A 15,824-nucleotide genomic window follows, 5' to 3' on the forward strand; every position below is an offset into this window, starting at 1 on the left:
AGAATCCTACAAGGCGTCTGCAGATAGATTTCGAAATCAAGCACCTACTTTCAAAATTGGAGATAAAGCATGGCTTCTTCGACAGAATATCAAGATCAAGCGACCATGTGATAAGTTGGACTATCGAAGATTGGGACCATTTATCATCCAAAAGCAAATCAATCCAGTGGCGTACCGTCTGGAATTACCAACTTCTATGAAGGTACATCCGGTCTTTCATGTTTCTTTGTTGGAGCCTTATCAAGGGTCATCTTTTCCTGGAAGAGTGCAATGTCCGCCACCTAGTATTGAGATCGAGAACCACGAGGAATACGAGGTTGAAAAGGTACTCGATTCTCGACAAAGGTGGGGCAAGTTGGAATATCTTGTTCATTGGTGCGGCTACGACATTAATGAGCGAACATGGGAGCCAACTGAAAATCTCACCAATGCACCGCAAAAGATACAGGAGTTTCATCAACAACATCCTCATAAACCTAAGCTAGTTCAATAATAGCTTCTTTCTGAAGCTTGCTCACCCAAGAATATAAGAAAGGGGGAGAACACTACCAAAATTCGTAGTTGATGTAGTTATTTTCTCCAAGATAAAATAGAATTTTTTCAGTAGCCATAGTTTGGTCTTTTGATATGGATAGCCAAGAGATAGATACTATGCCAGTCAGATTATCTCAACCAACTAGTTCACGAAGGCGACCCCGAGATAAAGAACCACTTGCACCATGACGACGACGGAGGATACCAAGTAACCGATCACCGGTGATTGTATTTGAGCCCGAACCTGCTTACGATGGTCAACTAGAAGGCATATTTGCAGGACAATTTCACAATGAAGATACAGAAGTTCATGCTTGGTCAGAAGTTGAAGGAGTGGGCCACTACCATTGGCTTCAAGGGTCGATGAACCACTTACCTCATGAACAACAGTTGGAGTTCATAGCAGACGTTATGCGACAGATCTTCATTTTCTTGCGTTAGTACTGATTGACAATAACATTGCTTCTCAGAGACCTCGAAGCTAAAAGAGGGAGTGATGTTAGGGACATAGTCCTTAGAACCTTTTAGAGACAAGTTTCTAGAACCTTCTAGAGACAAGCTTCTAGAACCTTCTAGAAGCAAGTCTTTGGAACCTTCTAGAAGCTTCTTAGTTGGTAGGAAATGTTACGGACATAGTCCTTAGAACCTTCTAGAGATAAGTTTCTAGAACCTTCTAGAAGCAAGTCTCTGGAACCTTCTAGAAGCTTCCTAGTTGGTAGAAGTTGCTTGAAAAGCTTCCTAAATAGGAGTATATATTGGAATCGAGGCTGAAGAGTTCTTCAGTCTCGACAACACATCTCTTGGAGCTCTAGCTCACCTCTTTGGTGTTGTTCTTGTATTCATCTGATTAATCTAGTTCTTGCCAGTTCTTCTTGAACTTCTTGGTAGATATCAAGTCTGTATTCTGTATCCGTGACAGCAACACATGGCTAACTTGTTGGCCATGTTTTTAACCTATCAACCATCAATAGACATGTAATAAGGCAAAGCTACATTTATAAAGCTTCTAAGAAGCTTTATTAGAAGATATCATCAAATTTATCTACTTTTACTTACTTCTACTTACTCATATTATCTAGATAATTATTATAATAATTATGTATATCCATGATTCTTTGCTATTATAGTCTTATTTATTCCACCCATTCTAACAAGATATAATGTCTTAACTTTATTTGCAAATTATTATCTCATTTATGATATATATTGTAATTTATAGACATGTAGTAAGACAAAGCTCCATCTATAAAGCTTCTTAGAAGCTACTTTACAAGATATCATCAAATTTATCTACTTTTCTTTACTTCTACTCATTCATATTATCTAGATAATTATTACAATAATTATGTATGTCCATGATTCTTTGCTATCTTGCTTATTCCATCTATTCTAACAAGATATAATGCCTTTTCTTTATTTGCACATCGTTATCTTATTTATGATATATATTGTGATCTATCAAATATTTTATATATATACTATGTATGCTTTTTTTATAAAAATATTATTTTAAAAAATTAGTTCTTAATTATCCATATTATTTTTTCTTTATATATTTTTTATTTAATATGATATCATATTTATTTTGATTAAAATATAAAAAGTAGAAATATCTCTTAACAATAAAAATTTTAAATCTTTTACTATGTATATTCTAAAATAATATAAAATACTATCTATAAAATTCCTAATTCAAACCATTGCTAAATCTCAAATTTATTTATTTAACTTTTGATATCAAAAATATATATTAAACTTAAGTAAGGTTTCTATACATTTGTATATATATACAAATGTATAGATATATATACTTGTATATACAAAATGTGTAATTAATTGCTTAGATGCCTTTCCTTCATATGTACATGTTTAACTCTGTTATTATTGGTCTTCGTTGATCATGAGAATTGGCTACTTTAAGGAATATGTCTTCATGCTCATCTTCCCTCTTCACAAATAAAAAAATATTGCTTTGAACCAAATAAATCATGAATAAACAACTTCTTAGAATGCTTTCTAATAAATGTTTTCACATGTATCATAAAACTTTAATAGCAAAATGAATAAATGACAGATCCAAACGATTAACTAAAAACTTATATATTGTATTTCTTATATTTGTAATACCATACAAAAAGATCTAATCTATTTTATCCATCTTGACGACACCTAAGTTCTGCTCCGCTACAAGGTCACAAATTGATTGCCAATCCCAATCTTGAGTACGTAAATGCGGCAGGCGAGGCACATTCCAATGCAGTACAACCATGTAATTCAAAACTTGAGTCCACAAAGGAATCATTTGTTTCATTTGCCAACATACTTCCACATTTTACCTTAAACCTGTCTATAAACAAGATTGAAAACATGGCCATGTCCAAAGTGTTCATCAAGAGTAATTCTGGGGTTCATAGTAGGAGTTGACACAGCTTTCACAAATAATTCTCCAGCCGAAGTATGAGAGCATTTGGCGTTTACCTGACAATTCTATCATTAGCCAATCTTGCATCCTGCTCCAAGTTTCAGACGCCATCTGTTGCACTGGGTCAGTCTGATGTTTGTAACTTAAGGTTTCTTAGCTTGCAAGATGTCAATGAGCTGTCAAATTTGATGTTTTCAACGCAACATGGGCCCGCCTTATCAAACAACAAATTGGTCTCTCCAACGTTTTCTATCTTGTAATTGCGTACTTTTGCAGCTTTGGAATCATCTTCCTCTTTATGATCGTCAACCCATACATATCTCCACCCCTCGTTCTTGACACGCAGGTTCCTGAGTGTTACCTATTTTCGGTCGCAGCTCAAGTTCAGGAAAATCTCAACATGAAATAGTATTCAATACCAAATATTTTGCAACAATCATCTGGAAGATTTTTCACTTACAATTACTCCAGGAACGGTGTGCACGAAAAGTGTGCCGTCCAACTGCAAGTTTTCTATGACTATGTCTGGCGCTGAAAGCACGAGAGAGGATGCGAGTGTGATGGAGCTCCTCTCCTTCTCATACAACATCTTCTTCAGCACATCGGAGCTTGTAAGAGCCCAACCTGGGTGCCACACAATGCGTGGCCACATTTGAACTTTCTGGGCGTGGCCGAAGTCAATCTCCATGCCACCTTCAACGTACGCTCCTACCTGTGAAAGGAAACATTTAAAAAATATGGAGGGCTGTAATTTGCAGATAACAAAACTCTCAGAACGTGAGGTCAAAGCAAAGTCTAAGTGGGTCAAGTGCGAGATATGAATTACGTTTTGTAGAATGAGACAGTTGGCTTTGTAGATTGCCATCTCACTTGAAGCTGGACTAGAACACTCTGGAACCTATAATCACCCCACAAACCAGTACTTTGAGAACATTCCATCAGGAAACTCTTTTTGTTCTATGAAGTAGAAGCGGTAGATGAAATGAGCTCTTTAAGTGAGTACCGACATGTATTGGTGACAGAAACTACCTTCGCTGCAGACGGGGCGCTGTTTTTAAGTGGAGCATAGATGAGCCATTCGTCCATTGTCTGTATTTTGAAGTTTCCACGTCAGATGTTTGTAAATTTGGCCAGCGGTCAACTTGCTACACTTCTTCAACATTAACACACTTCCATATGATATAAACTAAAGGTCTTCCACACAATCGTTGTCATAAGGTGCATTTGATGGAGACCTTCAAACACTTCTCGTGCTCTCTAATGCACCAGTATTCTTACCAGACGTATATGAGTGTATGTCATGATCTATTCACCAGAATGAAAAAACACTTACAGTGAACCCAACTTTAGCTGACGGTTTCAGATTTCTTGTGTAGTCTTGCATCCTGGTCTCCAACCTCATTGCGCTTCGAGCATCACATCATATCCTCCCTCTTCCAGTCTGTCGCAGAGAGGACCAAATTCAACACAAGCCAGTTGAGGAAACAACCAAAACCTACCTCAATACTTGAGGCATGGACTGCAGTTCTATATTGTTAGGACATTTGTTCCTACTGTTAAAAGTTTACATCGTTCAAGGTATCAACCTAATTCCTCTTACTGTGCAGAGCTTGTCTTACAGTGGGAGGACTGTGGGCATGTCTCTGCCTTGGGTATTAGTGAGCTCGTCCAAGTACGGCCCTGGCTTCAAGACCATCTGCACTGAGGGAATCATAATAGACCTCTTACTTGAACTGAGAGTATGAGTTCACTATTCGGGTGAGTGGAAGATGTGTTCACTGCATCTTAACGTTCCAAACTATGCTTACTTGGGTGCTTCATACATACACAGATGCAGAAATTAGATTTTTAAAAAATATATCAATAATACAAAAATAAAAAATAAAACCTACACATCGCAAAAACCGAGACAGATGATGCAAGAACCATAATTTGCTTCCTGCATTCCAAATGCATAACACATACTCTCCACAATCTATCCAATGCAAACCTAGCAACAACATTCACTTTCTGTCGAAGTTGCTCATGAAATACCTGATCCAATCCAGTCGGGAACGGCGAATGTGCAGTTGTAAAATCATTCAAATCCATGTGGCGGTGTCCCATCGAGGAAAGCACTTGATGTATGCAGTCAATATTTGCCACCATCCTAGATCCTGATGCCAGCCATTGTCTTTCGTATAGATGTATCAATCGGTGAGAACTGTTAGTAGAAATAAACGAAATACAAAGCCTACTGACTTGAAAATAATTGAATGAAACGAGCACTTCCATTGTGTTCAAGCACTCCCCAACATTCAACAAAAGTGAACCACTCAAAATGTCCTCACAAAAGGCTTGTTGTGAACCTCTGCAGTACTTCCTGCTAATCCCAAATTAGCCAATGGCTTCTTCAAGCGAGGCGACAACCAGAACCAAGCCTCAGTTTCGCAGGATGAGGGCGAACAGATGAATGGAGGGTGTACTGTTTGGTACTTGTAAACAACGAAGCACAAGAAGAATGTCTAACCAGATTTGTTGCTGAATTGAACAATTCCAGCCCCCGGGGATTCTCCCTTCCGAGCGGAGGCAAGGAGGTTGACGTCAAAGTCGCAGAGCATACTTGCTCCTAGTAGTGCTGGTGTTGCCTGGGACCACCGCAAACAAATTTTAGATGTGCTGTCAAATTCTCGAGTTGAACATGACATCCAACACTCCACGTGCTCTGATTTCTCATAGTAATTTTCCACACAAGGTATTCCACAACAAGGAGATTAGATAAGTTGATGCCTTTAAAAGACTCATACTGACGAAATTATGACCAACACAAGTCATCACAAACATGAAAGAGATGAACAGTTTAATACTTTGAAAGTCAGGCCATTTCCTTCCTCAAAAATAACCACCCAGTTTCGACCTTCTTTTTTCCTGCTTTCATAAACATTGCATGATTAACGTGGGCCCAAACCCACCAACAAGCTGAACAGGAAATTATCAATCAAGCCAGAATAGCGTACAGCAGTTGAATCGTGGAAAGTTATTGACCATGTCTGAAGCAAGCCGCTGGAAAAGAGTATAGCGTGTACTTCACCACTGCCACCAGGCATTGTCTGTATAAACACTTGAACTCCACCTCAACAATCGCAAGAATGCGGCGTTTTGACAACGACAAAATGAATTTACTATCCCATGCCAGATTCGAAGCAGGTATTTGACGAGCAAGAGCAGTTTGAAGTTGAAGTTTGTGGGATATAAAGGGGCTGTCTGTAATATTGCTTCCCAGACTTACAAACTTAAAGACAATAAGATGTAAGGATATCGATTACCTTGATGAGATAAGGATCATTGGAGGAGAGCAAGAGGTTGGCTGTTTTTCGGTTGAGACAGGGGGCAGTATTCTCCTGCAGAATATGGAGTTAATTCTTACATTTTCAAATTCGACTGTAAACAAGTAGAGACAGAGTTAAAAGGACTGCTCAATCTGCCAACCTGCTTCAACAGATAAATTTGATCAGGACACATGCCGAAGCAGTCATTCGTCGTTAACAATTTTTTGATTCTTGAGTGAGTATAGTCGGAGCTCATAATCACAAACGGTATTTTTGCTGCCTTGAAAGCCAACCTCTTTTTCGCACTATGTTGAATTGCCAAAATACTCTTGATGTAGAGCTCTAAAAAGCAGATCCCTGTGGCAGACTCTGTCGGCAACTCGAGCTGCCCAGAGCGCACAAATGAATATATTTCGGAAAGTAACGACACATCCAAGTGACTAACGAAGTGACTTTAACATTAATTATAGGGGTCTGAGCCGGAAGAAGACGTCGGTGAGGATGCTCCCATGTCAGACCGAATACAACAGTCGTGATCCAATCAGCTGGTGAAGAGGGAGTAAGAGATTATGTCGGGAATTGCTTCCACATTCTATACTCGGACCACGTATACACCAACTTTGTTGCGACGTTAAGAAAAATAAAGTTGTAAGGGAAGATTTACACCTTGATCTCATTCCCACGATTGAGTCGTTCTGCCGATCCTCCAGCCACCAGAACAAAAGCAACTCGTGCGAACTCTTTCAGACCAGCTTCCTCATATTCCACGTACTTTCGGCTTCCATACTTTAATATCACTCCCTCTGCAATCTGGTATCTCATATCCACCCAGTCCAGCAATTCCGAGAGCTAACTGTCATCTATATTGATTCAAATTCCTCCAACATAACGATTATAAGGTTGATAGGCCCCTATTTACACACTCTAAAGAACAAGCATTTGAGAAAAGATTCATGGTTGCAAGTTCAGTCCTCCCTCTCTCTCCAAACGGTTTTATGATTTGTTTTCAATGTGCAAGATGCACAAGAATGTAGTGGAAATAGCTCAAGTTATTTGCAGCACTTACAGATGGAGTGCAACCTTCAAACTCCTTATGGCGTTGGTTGGATCCCACGTATTCCTGGAGTGTCTTCGCTCTTCGGACGTAAGCTGCTAAGCCACCAGGGTACCTTTCACTGAATTTTTCGACCTGAGAGATTCATTTGCTCATTGTAAGACTTTCAAATTGCAGAACCTTTTCATCATGAGCATTCCAAGGTAAAATGAAGTAGAAGGCAAAAGCGGAACAATTGCGCGTGGATCTGAGAACCCTTGCTTACCTGCTCAGAGAAGCGGCGCTTGTCATCATCATGCTCACCAGGAGGCGGCCAATGCTCAAACAAATGACTCTGTCCCTCCCGAAGCAGCGTCCGAACGGAGCGTCTCTGTACATGCAGGAATGGTACATAAATACATTAAGATCTGCTTTTGAAATAACAGGAATAAAATAAAAACAAGGAGTCCATTGTCCTCTCCTCCATCCAAAACGGTAGATGCTGCGGAATTGACAATGCACTAGGAGATTTGAGATAAATTCAAAGGTCAACACTCGTGGAATTCTGGACAAAGGTCGAGGAAGCAAACAAACTAGTTACACAACCCCGAGAATTGAGAATCAGACTTAAGAACGTAAACAACAGCAGGGATGCCACGATGAGACGATCACATTCAAGGTGGTTCGTCTTCTCGGCGTCGGCCCAGGCGTGCTGTTCAGATGACTTTCTTCAATGGAACCTCTCTCGTCCTCCGTCAGCATGGCAGAACCTGGATGAAGACCAGGCAGAGCCCCGACTCTCGCCTCCAACAAGCCTCGTCTCTTCGAAACCCTTGCCACCACTCGAGAAACAGCCACAAAAATCCGAAACTCTTGGCTAAACTGCCTCTATTCCGTCCAAAAAGAAGGAGGAGATAGACAGCATAGTGCGAGAGGAGCACATCGAAGGCAGACAGCAACTCTGCTTTGAAGTTGCGTCCGAAGGTATCGCTGAGGAAAAGCTCCAGCGGTCAGTGAGCAGCAACATGATCCCAAAGGGTACAAATCCTCAAGAATCCGTAGTCAGTTTGAGCCTTGAACCTGGATTAGTGAAACACTTGAACGCTTGAATGGGCTTCGCTATGCGTGACGCTCCGCGACTCGATTCGTCCCCCACGGAGTTCCACTGACCCGCAAAGTGTACACGACGGAGTGTTTTATTCATCAGCCCCATTCGCAAAACCGCTTTGCAAAGCACAGTCCCCCAAGCAGTCTTCACTGGAGAGACACTACAATTTCTACTTCCCTTATGGACTCACTCGAGAGACATTGAGCTTCAATTGGCCGAGTCAATTCAATCCCGTCCCGTTATGTTTAGGTTTTAGAAAACATTTGTTCCAATAAATATCGAGAGTAGTGTTGATTTTTTAGGTGGGGAATCCTGGCTCTGGATCAGGTTGAGTGTTTGTGCAGGAGGACGCCCATGAAAAGGACTTGTTTGGTATACAAGAACTCATGTCCAAAGTTTCAAGAAACAATGTAAGGAAGAAGTAAAAGAATTGTGTTTTGTTGGCATGGGTGGAATTGAAAATATCAGATTAGAAACGATTACATTAGAGAGTACCATCACATATATGATGCATCATTTTTTGTTGACAATATCTCAAAGAGTGGTAATATTTTTACATGTAAAATTCTAAAATAACTTAGTATACATCAAAATCAAAAGAATTTGGAAATAACACTAGATATGATAAGAAAACTCATTGTTAAAAAATATCATCTTGGTCTTGGATATTTTGAAAGAATCAAATTCAAATTTAAAATATTATACTCGTAGGATTACTAAGTACAAGCAAAAATTACAAATTGATAGTAATAATGTAAAATCAAACATTGTGTTAATATCATTTTACAATCATTTAAAAAAAATATAAATTCTTTTTAATATAATTTTATTAATATAATTAGACATATTTATTTTAAAACTAAATATAATTAATTAAAAATTAAAAATTAAAAATAATATTTCTAAATTTTATTATTTAATAATTTAACTTAAAATTAAGACATAGGATATTTTGTTAATAACACATTTGGAACTTTAATCAAGAAGGAATAGATTCAAGCACTAAAGACTAAGATATGTATAATAATAAAAAAATAATTAAAAACACAATAATCAATGATTATTGTCAAAAATAAGAAGATTAAAAGGCCACAAGAAGAACTAACTAAAAAAATAAGTTGACAAGACTTAAAAAAGCCTGAGTCTTATTTCTACTTATAATACTTATAAGATCTAAGGCTTAGAGTCCTAACCTAATATGTCTTGTCATACAAGCTAATAGATGATGTCTTAGCTAAGTCTCAAGAAACTCCTCAAAAAGACTTATGATATTGCAGAACTCCAAGATTAGTAAATTAAGCTAATTTTAAATTATTTAATTGAACTTTCATAATTTTATTTATTTTTCCTTGTAACTATATTCATCTCAAAACTTACTACAAAAATATAATTGTTGTGATAATTACATAGAACCTTAATCAATAGGAGTGATCTTTTGATAAATCATTGTTTCTATTCAAGAAAAGAAATAATTGTTTAAAGTGACTAATAGCAACCAATTTCAATGAAGCCTATGGCTTAATACATAGGAAAAGGAAGGAGCTACTGAGAAGGCCCTCAAAAATAATTCAATTTTTTATTGAGGATTGACTAAAAAGTGAAACCTCTAATGAGACTTAAGAAGATAAATTGTAAATAAACTTTCAGAGAATCGATAGAACTCTCATTATGTAGAACCATTATTATATGGTAACACAACTATATGGTAAAAAATAAAAATATAGATGTTATTATAGAAGAGCCTACTAGAAAGATGTAATAAATAAACAATGATAAATTATAAAAAGATAGTAAAAAGCTTAGTCTTAATGCTAATTTTTATAGAACGAACTTCTATTTACTTTATAGAAGCATAAATGATTAAAATTAAAGTAAATGAGATAAGAAATTAATATTTATATGTTTAGGAAAGAATTTATAATATGTTAAAAAAAAATTACTTCAAATTACCAAAAATTGATATTCAAAAGGGACAAGTTATCAACTTGGATTGAAATCACACCTTCAAGCACAAAATTGTGCATCTATGGCAATTCCAAAGTTATTTTGCAAATCAAAGAGAGGAATTTGAGAAAAAACTTTATAGAATTTTTTTAAGAATTAAATTTGGAAAATTTGAGTTTGTAATAACTCTGTAAGAGCTTTGCAAAGTTAAGATTGTTTTTAGTGAATCTGGTTTTGTGAAATAAAAAAGAATCTATATATGAAAGAATTTTGTAAGTTTGGTAGTAGATCTATAAGTAAAATTTTTTGAGTATGTGATTATAATTGTTCTTATCATGTGTTGTAAATTTGAGCATGATCTAACAATTAGATAGAATATTATTGAAGTTCAAGTGGATTAGGTTCTTAGAAATAGGGCTTTGAGGATTAGTAATGGATTCTAAGATCTTTAGAAATTTTTTAGTTGGAATATAATGAAATTTATGTATATAGATGGTAGACTTGATTTTTAACATACAAATAAATTTTGAAAGGTATTTAATAATGTAATTAAGAAATTTTGGCTCAACAAAATCAGCATTAAGATTGGAGAAGGATGCAAGTCAATATCCAAGTAGATTTTAGGATTTATCTTCTATTTCGTAAGTTTAATCTTCTTAAAAATATTTATACTTATTGCTAGCTTAGTTTTTGAGAGGTATACAAAATTTAAATTGAAATCAATGATTTAATTATTAGTTATGGAAGTTTCAATCTGCCATTAGATTTATTAAGAATTTGTTTAAGATCTAGTGTTTGATTGTAGTTTGTCTAGGACTTGATTAGAATTTGTCTAGAATTTGATTAAGATTTATTTAGGATTTTTCTAGAATTTGTCTAGGATTTGATTAGGATTTGATTTGTATTTATCTGGGATTTATCTAAGATTTGATTAGGATTAAATTAGGATTTAATTATGATTTTTTTGTATTTCTTTTATAATTTATTTAAAAATTTAATAGGACTTAATCAATATTTGATTATATTTATTAAGCTTTATTTATAATTTATATAAGATTCTATTAGAGTTGTTAGGACTTATTGTTGCAATTATCTTTTATCTTCTACAACTAGGTATTTGGTGCATTTTCAAGTAAGACTTTATATAATACAAAATTATTTAACTACTATAGAAGATTGAATTGGATTATCTAGTCCTTGAGCTGTGTCTCAACCACATTAAAGTTGGCAATCAAAGTAAGTCTCAAATGAAGCATATTTTGGAATTGCAACTAAAATGGGAGATTTTAAATAAAAATTACTAAAAAAAACTCTACATATTAGATTCTAAGAGATAGGTATGAAAACATGGTAGAAATGCAATTATAAGAATAGAATATGATAGATGAGCAAAATAAAATATTAGTGAACTAGTGGCTAAAGTTAGATTAGAAAGGTAGGCTCTTTCAATAGAATAGGGATACATTAGATGTTGGATTTTTTAACTTAGGCCAAACTTGCATTAAAAATAGGAATTGCCAAAGAATTGCAATTGTAAAAAAAGCTAAGGAAAACACACTAAAGTCTAGCTAGAAAAAAGAGTTATATGATAGAAAGAAACTAATAGAAGAAGGGCCTAAGTAATTATTAAACTTTGGCATTTAGGAGTAATTAGTGTTAATAATAGCTACCTTAATAGCTTGCAGCAATAAATAATTTGGAAGAAATGACTATAGAACAACCAACAAGAGCATCTAAACACTTAAAGTATTAGAAATATTATAGAGTTGTTGATTTAACATAAGGCTTGTAAGAATTTTTGTAATGGAATTACAATTCATATTTGGTTTTTTAGTATTTGACAGCAATGTCATACAATTTTAACTTGAATAGATATATTAGCATTGATGGACTTACAAAATAATTGTATGTATGCCAAATTAGTCATTTTTGATATAGTGTTGTTGAAGTTTTGAAAAGGGAGGAGATAGATATGTAGCAATTTGAAGAAGAAAAGAAACACACTTCATTTTCAAATTCTATATTTTGGCAATGTTTTTTAGTAGCTAAAAATATAGAGAGAATTAGGTGCAGTTAATCTCTTATTGGTAGAGAGAGCAATAGGTTTGTAGAAATTTTTATTAGATTGGCAAGTACTATGGAAGGCTATTGTATTAGGAATTACTTCCAATATATATTCTAAAAATTCTTATCAAGAAAATAAAGCTTAATTAGTATTAAAAAAATTATATAAAAAGATAAGACTATAAATAATAAGATAGACTAATAGAATTTATTTTCTTAAGTATAAATATAGTAGAGAAAAATTTATTGAAATTGATGATTTGACATAGAAGTAATTGAATGACACAAGTTGATCATATTTAATGAGAAGGTGAGCTTTTGAATGTCTAAAATTGCCATTGAATATTTTTCTTTTAAAATTTTAAAAGCTTGGATAATATAGTCAATAAGTTAAAATTAAACATTCTACTCTAAAGTTTATAAATCAGGAAGAATGTGTGAAGATGTAGGATTATTATGTCACTAAATAATCTAGTGATTAAATACCTACCTTGAAAAAGAGTTGGTGGTGATATTAGGAGAGACAAAATACCAAAACTTCAACTTTTTCTTATATCTATTGAAGCTTAAAAATCTTTAAACGTAAAGGTGAAATGAATCTCAAAACCAAAATCTATATGATTGAACTAAAAATTCTATCATAGATGCAGCAATTTTATTTACTAAAATCTACACTTCTATGAATAGAAATAAAAGTTCCTTGTGATTATAAAAAAATAATATTGTAGCTATATTAAGATGATTAAAGTATTAAAAATGCTTCTTCTTTGTTTTCCATTGGAAAATATAATGATTTGAAGTTCATCAAACAAATGATTTAGCAAAAATGAGCTTAAACTAATGATAAAGCAAATAACATGTGGTCTAAGTTAAACCATGTGGTTTGATTTTTAAGCTATTTTAGATGTTTCTTACAATTTCTACCTTGCATAGCTTGGTTTCTAAGTAAACTATCACATGCTTTAATTAACTCCTTTGAGTATTGTAGAAAGAATTACTATAATATGGAAGATTCTTTGAAGATTTTAGAATCTTTTTTATTTATCTATGACATCACTTCTTCTTTTTGTAACAAGTTCTACAAGAATCATTGACATTTTTTTTTTTTTTTTTTTTTTTTTTTCTCACAAGTACAAAAACTTCATCATTTGTTGAAGAGTTCTTATTATAAATATTGCTCTTTGATTTCTAATCAAAAGATGAATAAATCTTATTTTTATCTCAAAAACACCTACAAGATGGTGACTAATGTGATCTTGAGCTTTAATTGAAGGATCCTTCAATTAAAGCTCAAGATAAAGATTTTCAAGCTCCATAAAAATTCAGCAATTTGATATATTGAAGTTGCAACAAAACAAGTACAGAATACAACTTAAAAACTAAATAATCAAAAGATAGACTATATCTTATTAATAATTTTCTTGATTAAGTCTCTCTTCTTTGCATTTGGTTCAATATTAAAGTTCCTTCTTAAAGTTGATTTTGTTAATGTCATGCTTTTGATGTAATGATCTTTAATAGTTTTTCTTGGATCTATAAAGACATCAACAATGAAAGTCTAATATTTTCACTAATGCATTGATTATACTAGATAAAGGTTTTTATAACTTTTTCTTAATATTATAACCCTTCTAATATATAATATATTTTAATTAACCAATTCTTATTTGTAAATCAAGAATTTTTTAACTTCATATTTAACTTCATAACAAATTTTAATTAAAGGTCGAAGTAGTAGTTTTTTTTCAAAATTTTGAATGATTATATATTTTTAATAAAGAAATATAAATGATTAGATAGATTTTTATAGTTGCCAAACGTTTGAAATAATAACTAATTGGATTAATTTATAATTTAATATTATCAAAAAAAAAATCAATTTTTTTTTCTAATTATTAATTTATTACATAAAATAAAATATGTCATCTTGATTAATCTATTGGATATTAAAAAAATTGAATATTTTAAATTAGAGCTTCAAAGATTTATAATAAAATATATAAATATAAATAATTAGAGGCTTTTAAATATAGGAAGTGAATAAAGAATATAATACTATCAATGTTTTGGTGTATTTTTTCTTGCACAAGTATCACATGATTTTATGAACTCTTTTAAAGATTTCTACACTTAAGGCCATTAATAATCCCTGAATATGAATTCTATAGATTTATTGAAATCAAAATATCTAACAATTAAAAAATTATAATGTAATTGTAAGATGCTTTGGCACATGGAACCATGAGATATATATAAAAATCTATTGTAATAAAGAAATTCCCTTTTGAATTCAAATCCTTTGACAACTTCATAAGGGTCTATATTAATACTAAAATACTTTTTGATACTCAAAGCAAATAGATATTTTTTTGATAGCTTCTTGGATTTTTTCAAAATATTGTGTATCTTTACATAAAGACTAGGTTATTGCTTTCAATTGCACATTGGATGGCTTCAGCTTTATTGACATTTATTGATCTAAAAAGATCATCACTTGCTTTTGGAGCCATACATAATTTTCAAGATAAAGAATTCTAATTTTTTACATTTTTTATTTTTCAATTTTAAATATTAAATAAATATAGTTAAACTATTAAGTAGTACACAATAAATTTTTGAAATACTAAATAAAAATTATACTCTTAATATAAGCTTTTATTTTTTATTTTTTATTTTTTTACAGATAATATAACTATAATTAATTAATTTTATCAAATTCTATGATTTCAAAATTTTATTATTTACATATATATATTCATTTATTTATTTAAAATCATCTAATTGCATATAATAAATCATAATTAATATATTAAAAGTTATAACTTTAGAAATAAAAATTAATATTGTGAAATTTTAGAATATTATGTACTAATCATACATATGTAAACATTCTATTTTCAAATATTTATATTATATTAAAATAGAAATTTAAAACAAGATCAACAACACATTTTTTTTTATATTTATATATATTCTAATGATTGTTACAAGTATGAATCTTTCTTGTGCAATTTGCAAATCAAAACGTTTAGCCTAGAAATAATATTTATTTGCTATCACAAATATTTAAGGACATAGAGAGTTTTAAACTTCTGTGTCTTTATCATTACAAATATACTAATATCCTGGTTTGTGCTGGTGATAAAAGCAACAATATTATTAATAATAAAAGAAAAAATTATCTCTTGAGTAGATTGAAGATATGTGGATACTTTTCACAATGTAACCATGGGGGAAGAAAGCATGACAAAAATTTCACATAAGTATTAAGGGATCAAAAATGCCAAATCACAATTCTATCATAACAATCCTATTGAAATGGTATCTTTGTTCAGCCTGTTGGTCTCCTACTATAAATTAAAAAATTTAAACGTTATTTGATGTTTTTCTTTCGTCTTCCTAAAACATGCT

At 32.7% G+C, this 15,824-nt stretch overlaps 1 protein-coding gene across 18 annotated transcripts; it reads right to left on the reverse strand.

Moving 5' to 3' along the window:
- Nucleotides 1-3,586: 3,586 nt before the first annotated feature.
- LOC112284456 (UDP-sugar pyrophosphorylase) lies at nucleotides 3,587-8,840 on the reverse strand. 18 transcript variants are annotated; one of them, XM_024524254.3, is made up of 14 exons: nucleotides 7,970-8,833; nucleotides 7,584-7,688; nucleotides 7,331-7,453; nucleotides 6,931-7,074; nucleotides 6,425-6,649; nucleotides 6,262-6,336; nucleotides 5,981-6,045; nucleotides 5,803-5,863; nucleotides 5,466-5,583; nucleotides 4,991-5,112; nucleotides 4,576-4,652; nucleotides 4,290-4,397; nucleotides 3,986-4,045; nucleotides 3,587-3,668 (listed from the first exon to the last, which is right to left on the reverse strand). In XM_024524254.3, the coding sequence occupies exons 1-12, from the start codon at nucleotides 8,057-8,059 to the stop codon at nucleotides 4,355-4,357; spliced, it is 1,248 nt and encodes a 415-aa protein (XP_024380022.1). In that variant the 5' UTR covers nucleotides 8,060-8,833; the 3' UTR covers nucleotides 3,587-3,668; nucleotides 3,986-4,045; nucleotides 4,290-4,354. The 18 variants fall into 18 exon arrangements, with proteins under 18 accessions (XP_024380022.1, XP_073391213.1, XP_073391210.1 ...); XM_073535112.2 differs by lacking the exon at nucleotides 3,587-3,668 and adding an exon at nucleotides 3,783-3,854 and having other exon boundaries at nucleotides 5,981-6,028; nucleotides 6,558-6,649; nucleotides 7,970-8,838; XM_073535109.2 differs by lacking the exon at nucleotides 3,587-3,668 and adding an exon at nucleotides 3,783-3,854 and having other exon boundaries at nucleotides 5,981-6,028; nucleotides 6,262-6,302; nucleotides 7,970-8,838.
- Nucleotides 8,841-15,824: the final 6,984 nt, after the last annotated feature.

This window comes from Physcomitrium patens, chromosome 7, assembly GCF_059467195.1.
Source record: "Physcomitrium patens ecotype Gransden chromosome 7, ASM5946719v1, whole genome shotgun sequence".
Lineage (NCBI taxonomy): Eukaryota > Viridiplantae > Streptophyta > Bryopsida > Funariales > Funariaceae > Physcomitrium > Physcomitrium patens.

Coding starts and splice junctions, on each gene's coding strand:
- LOC112284456 (XM_024524254.3), bottom strand. CDS start 8,059: ATGCTGACGGAGGACGAGAGAGGTTCCATTGAAGAAAGTCATCTGAAC. Junction 6,337..6,424: donor AAATTTATCTGTTGAAGCAG/GTTGGCAGATTG, acceptor CATATTCTGCAG/GAGAATACTGCCCCCTGTCT. Junction 5,584..5,802: donor GAAATGGCCTGACTTTCAAA/GTATTAAACTGT, acceptor CGGTGGTCCCAG/GCAACACCAGCACTACTAGG.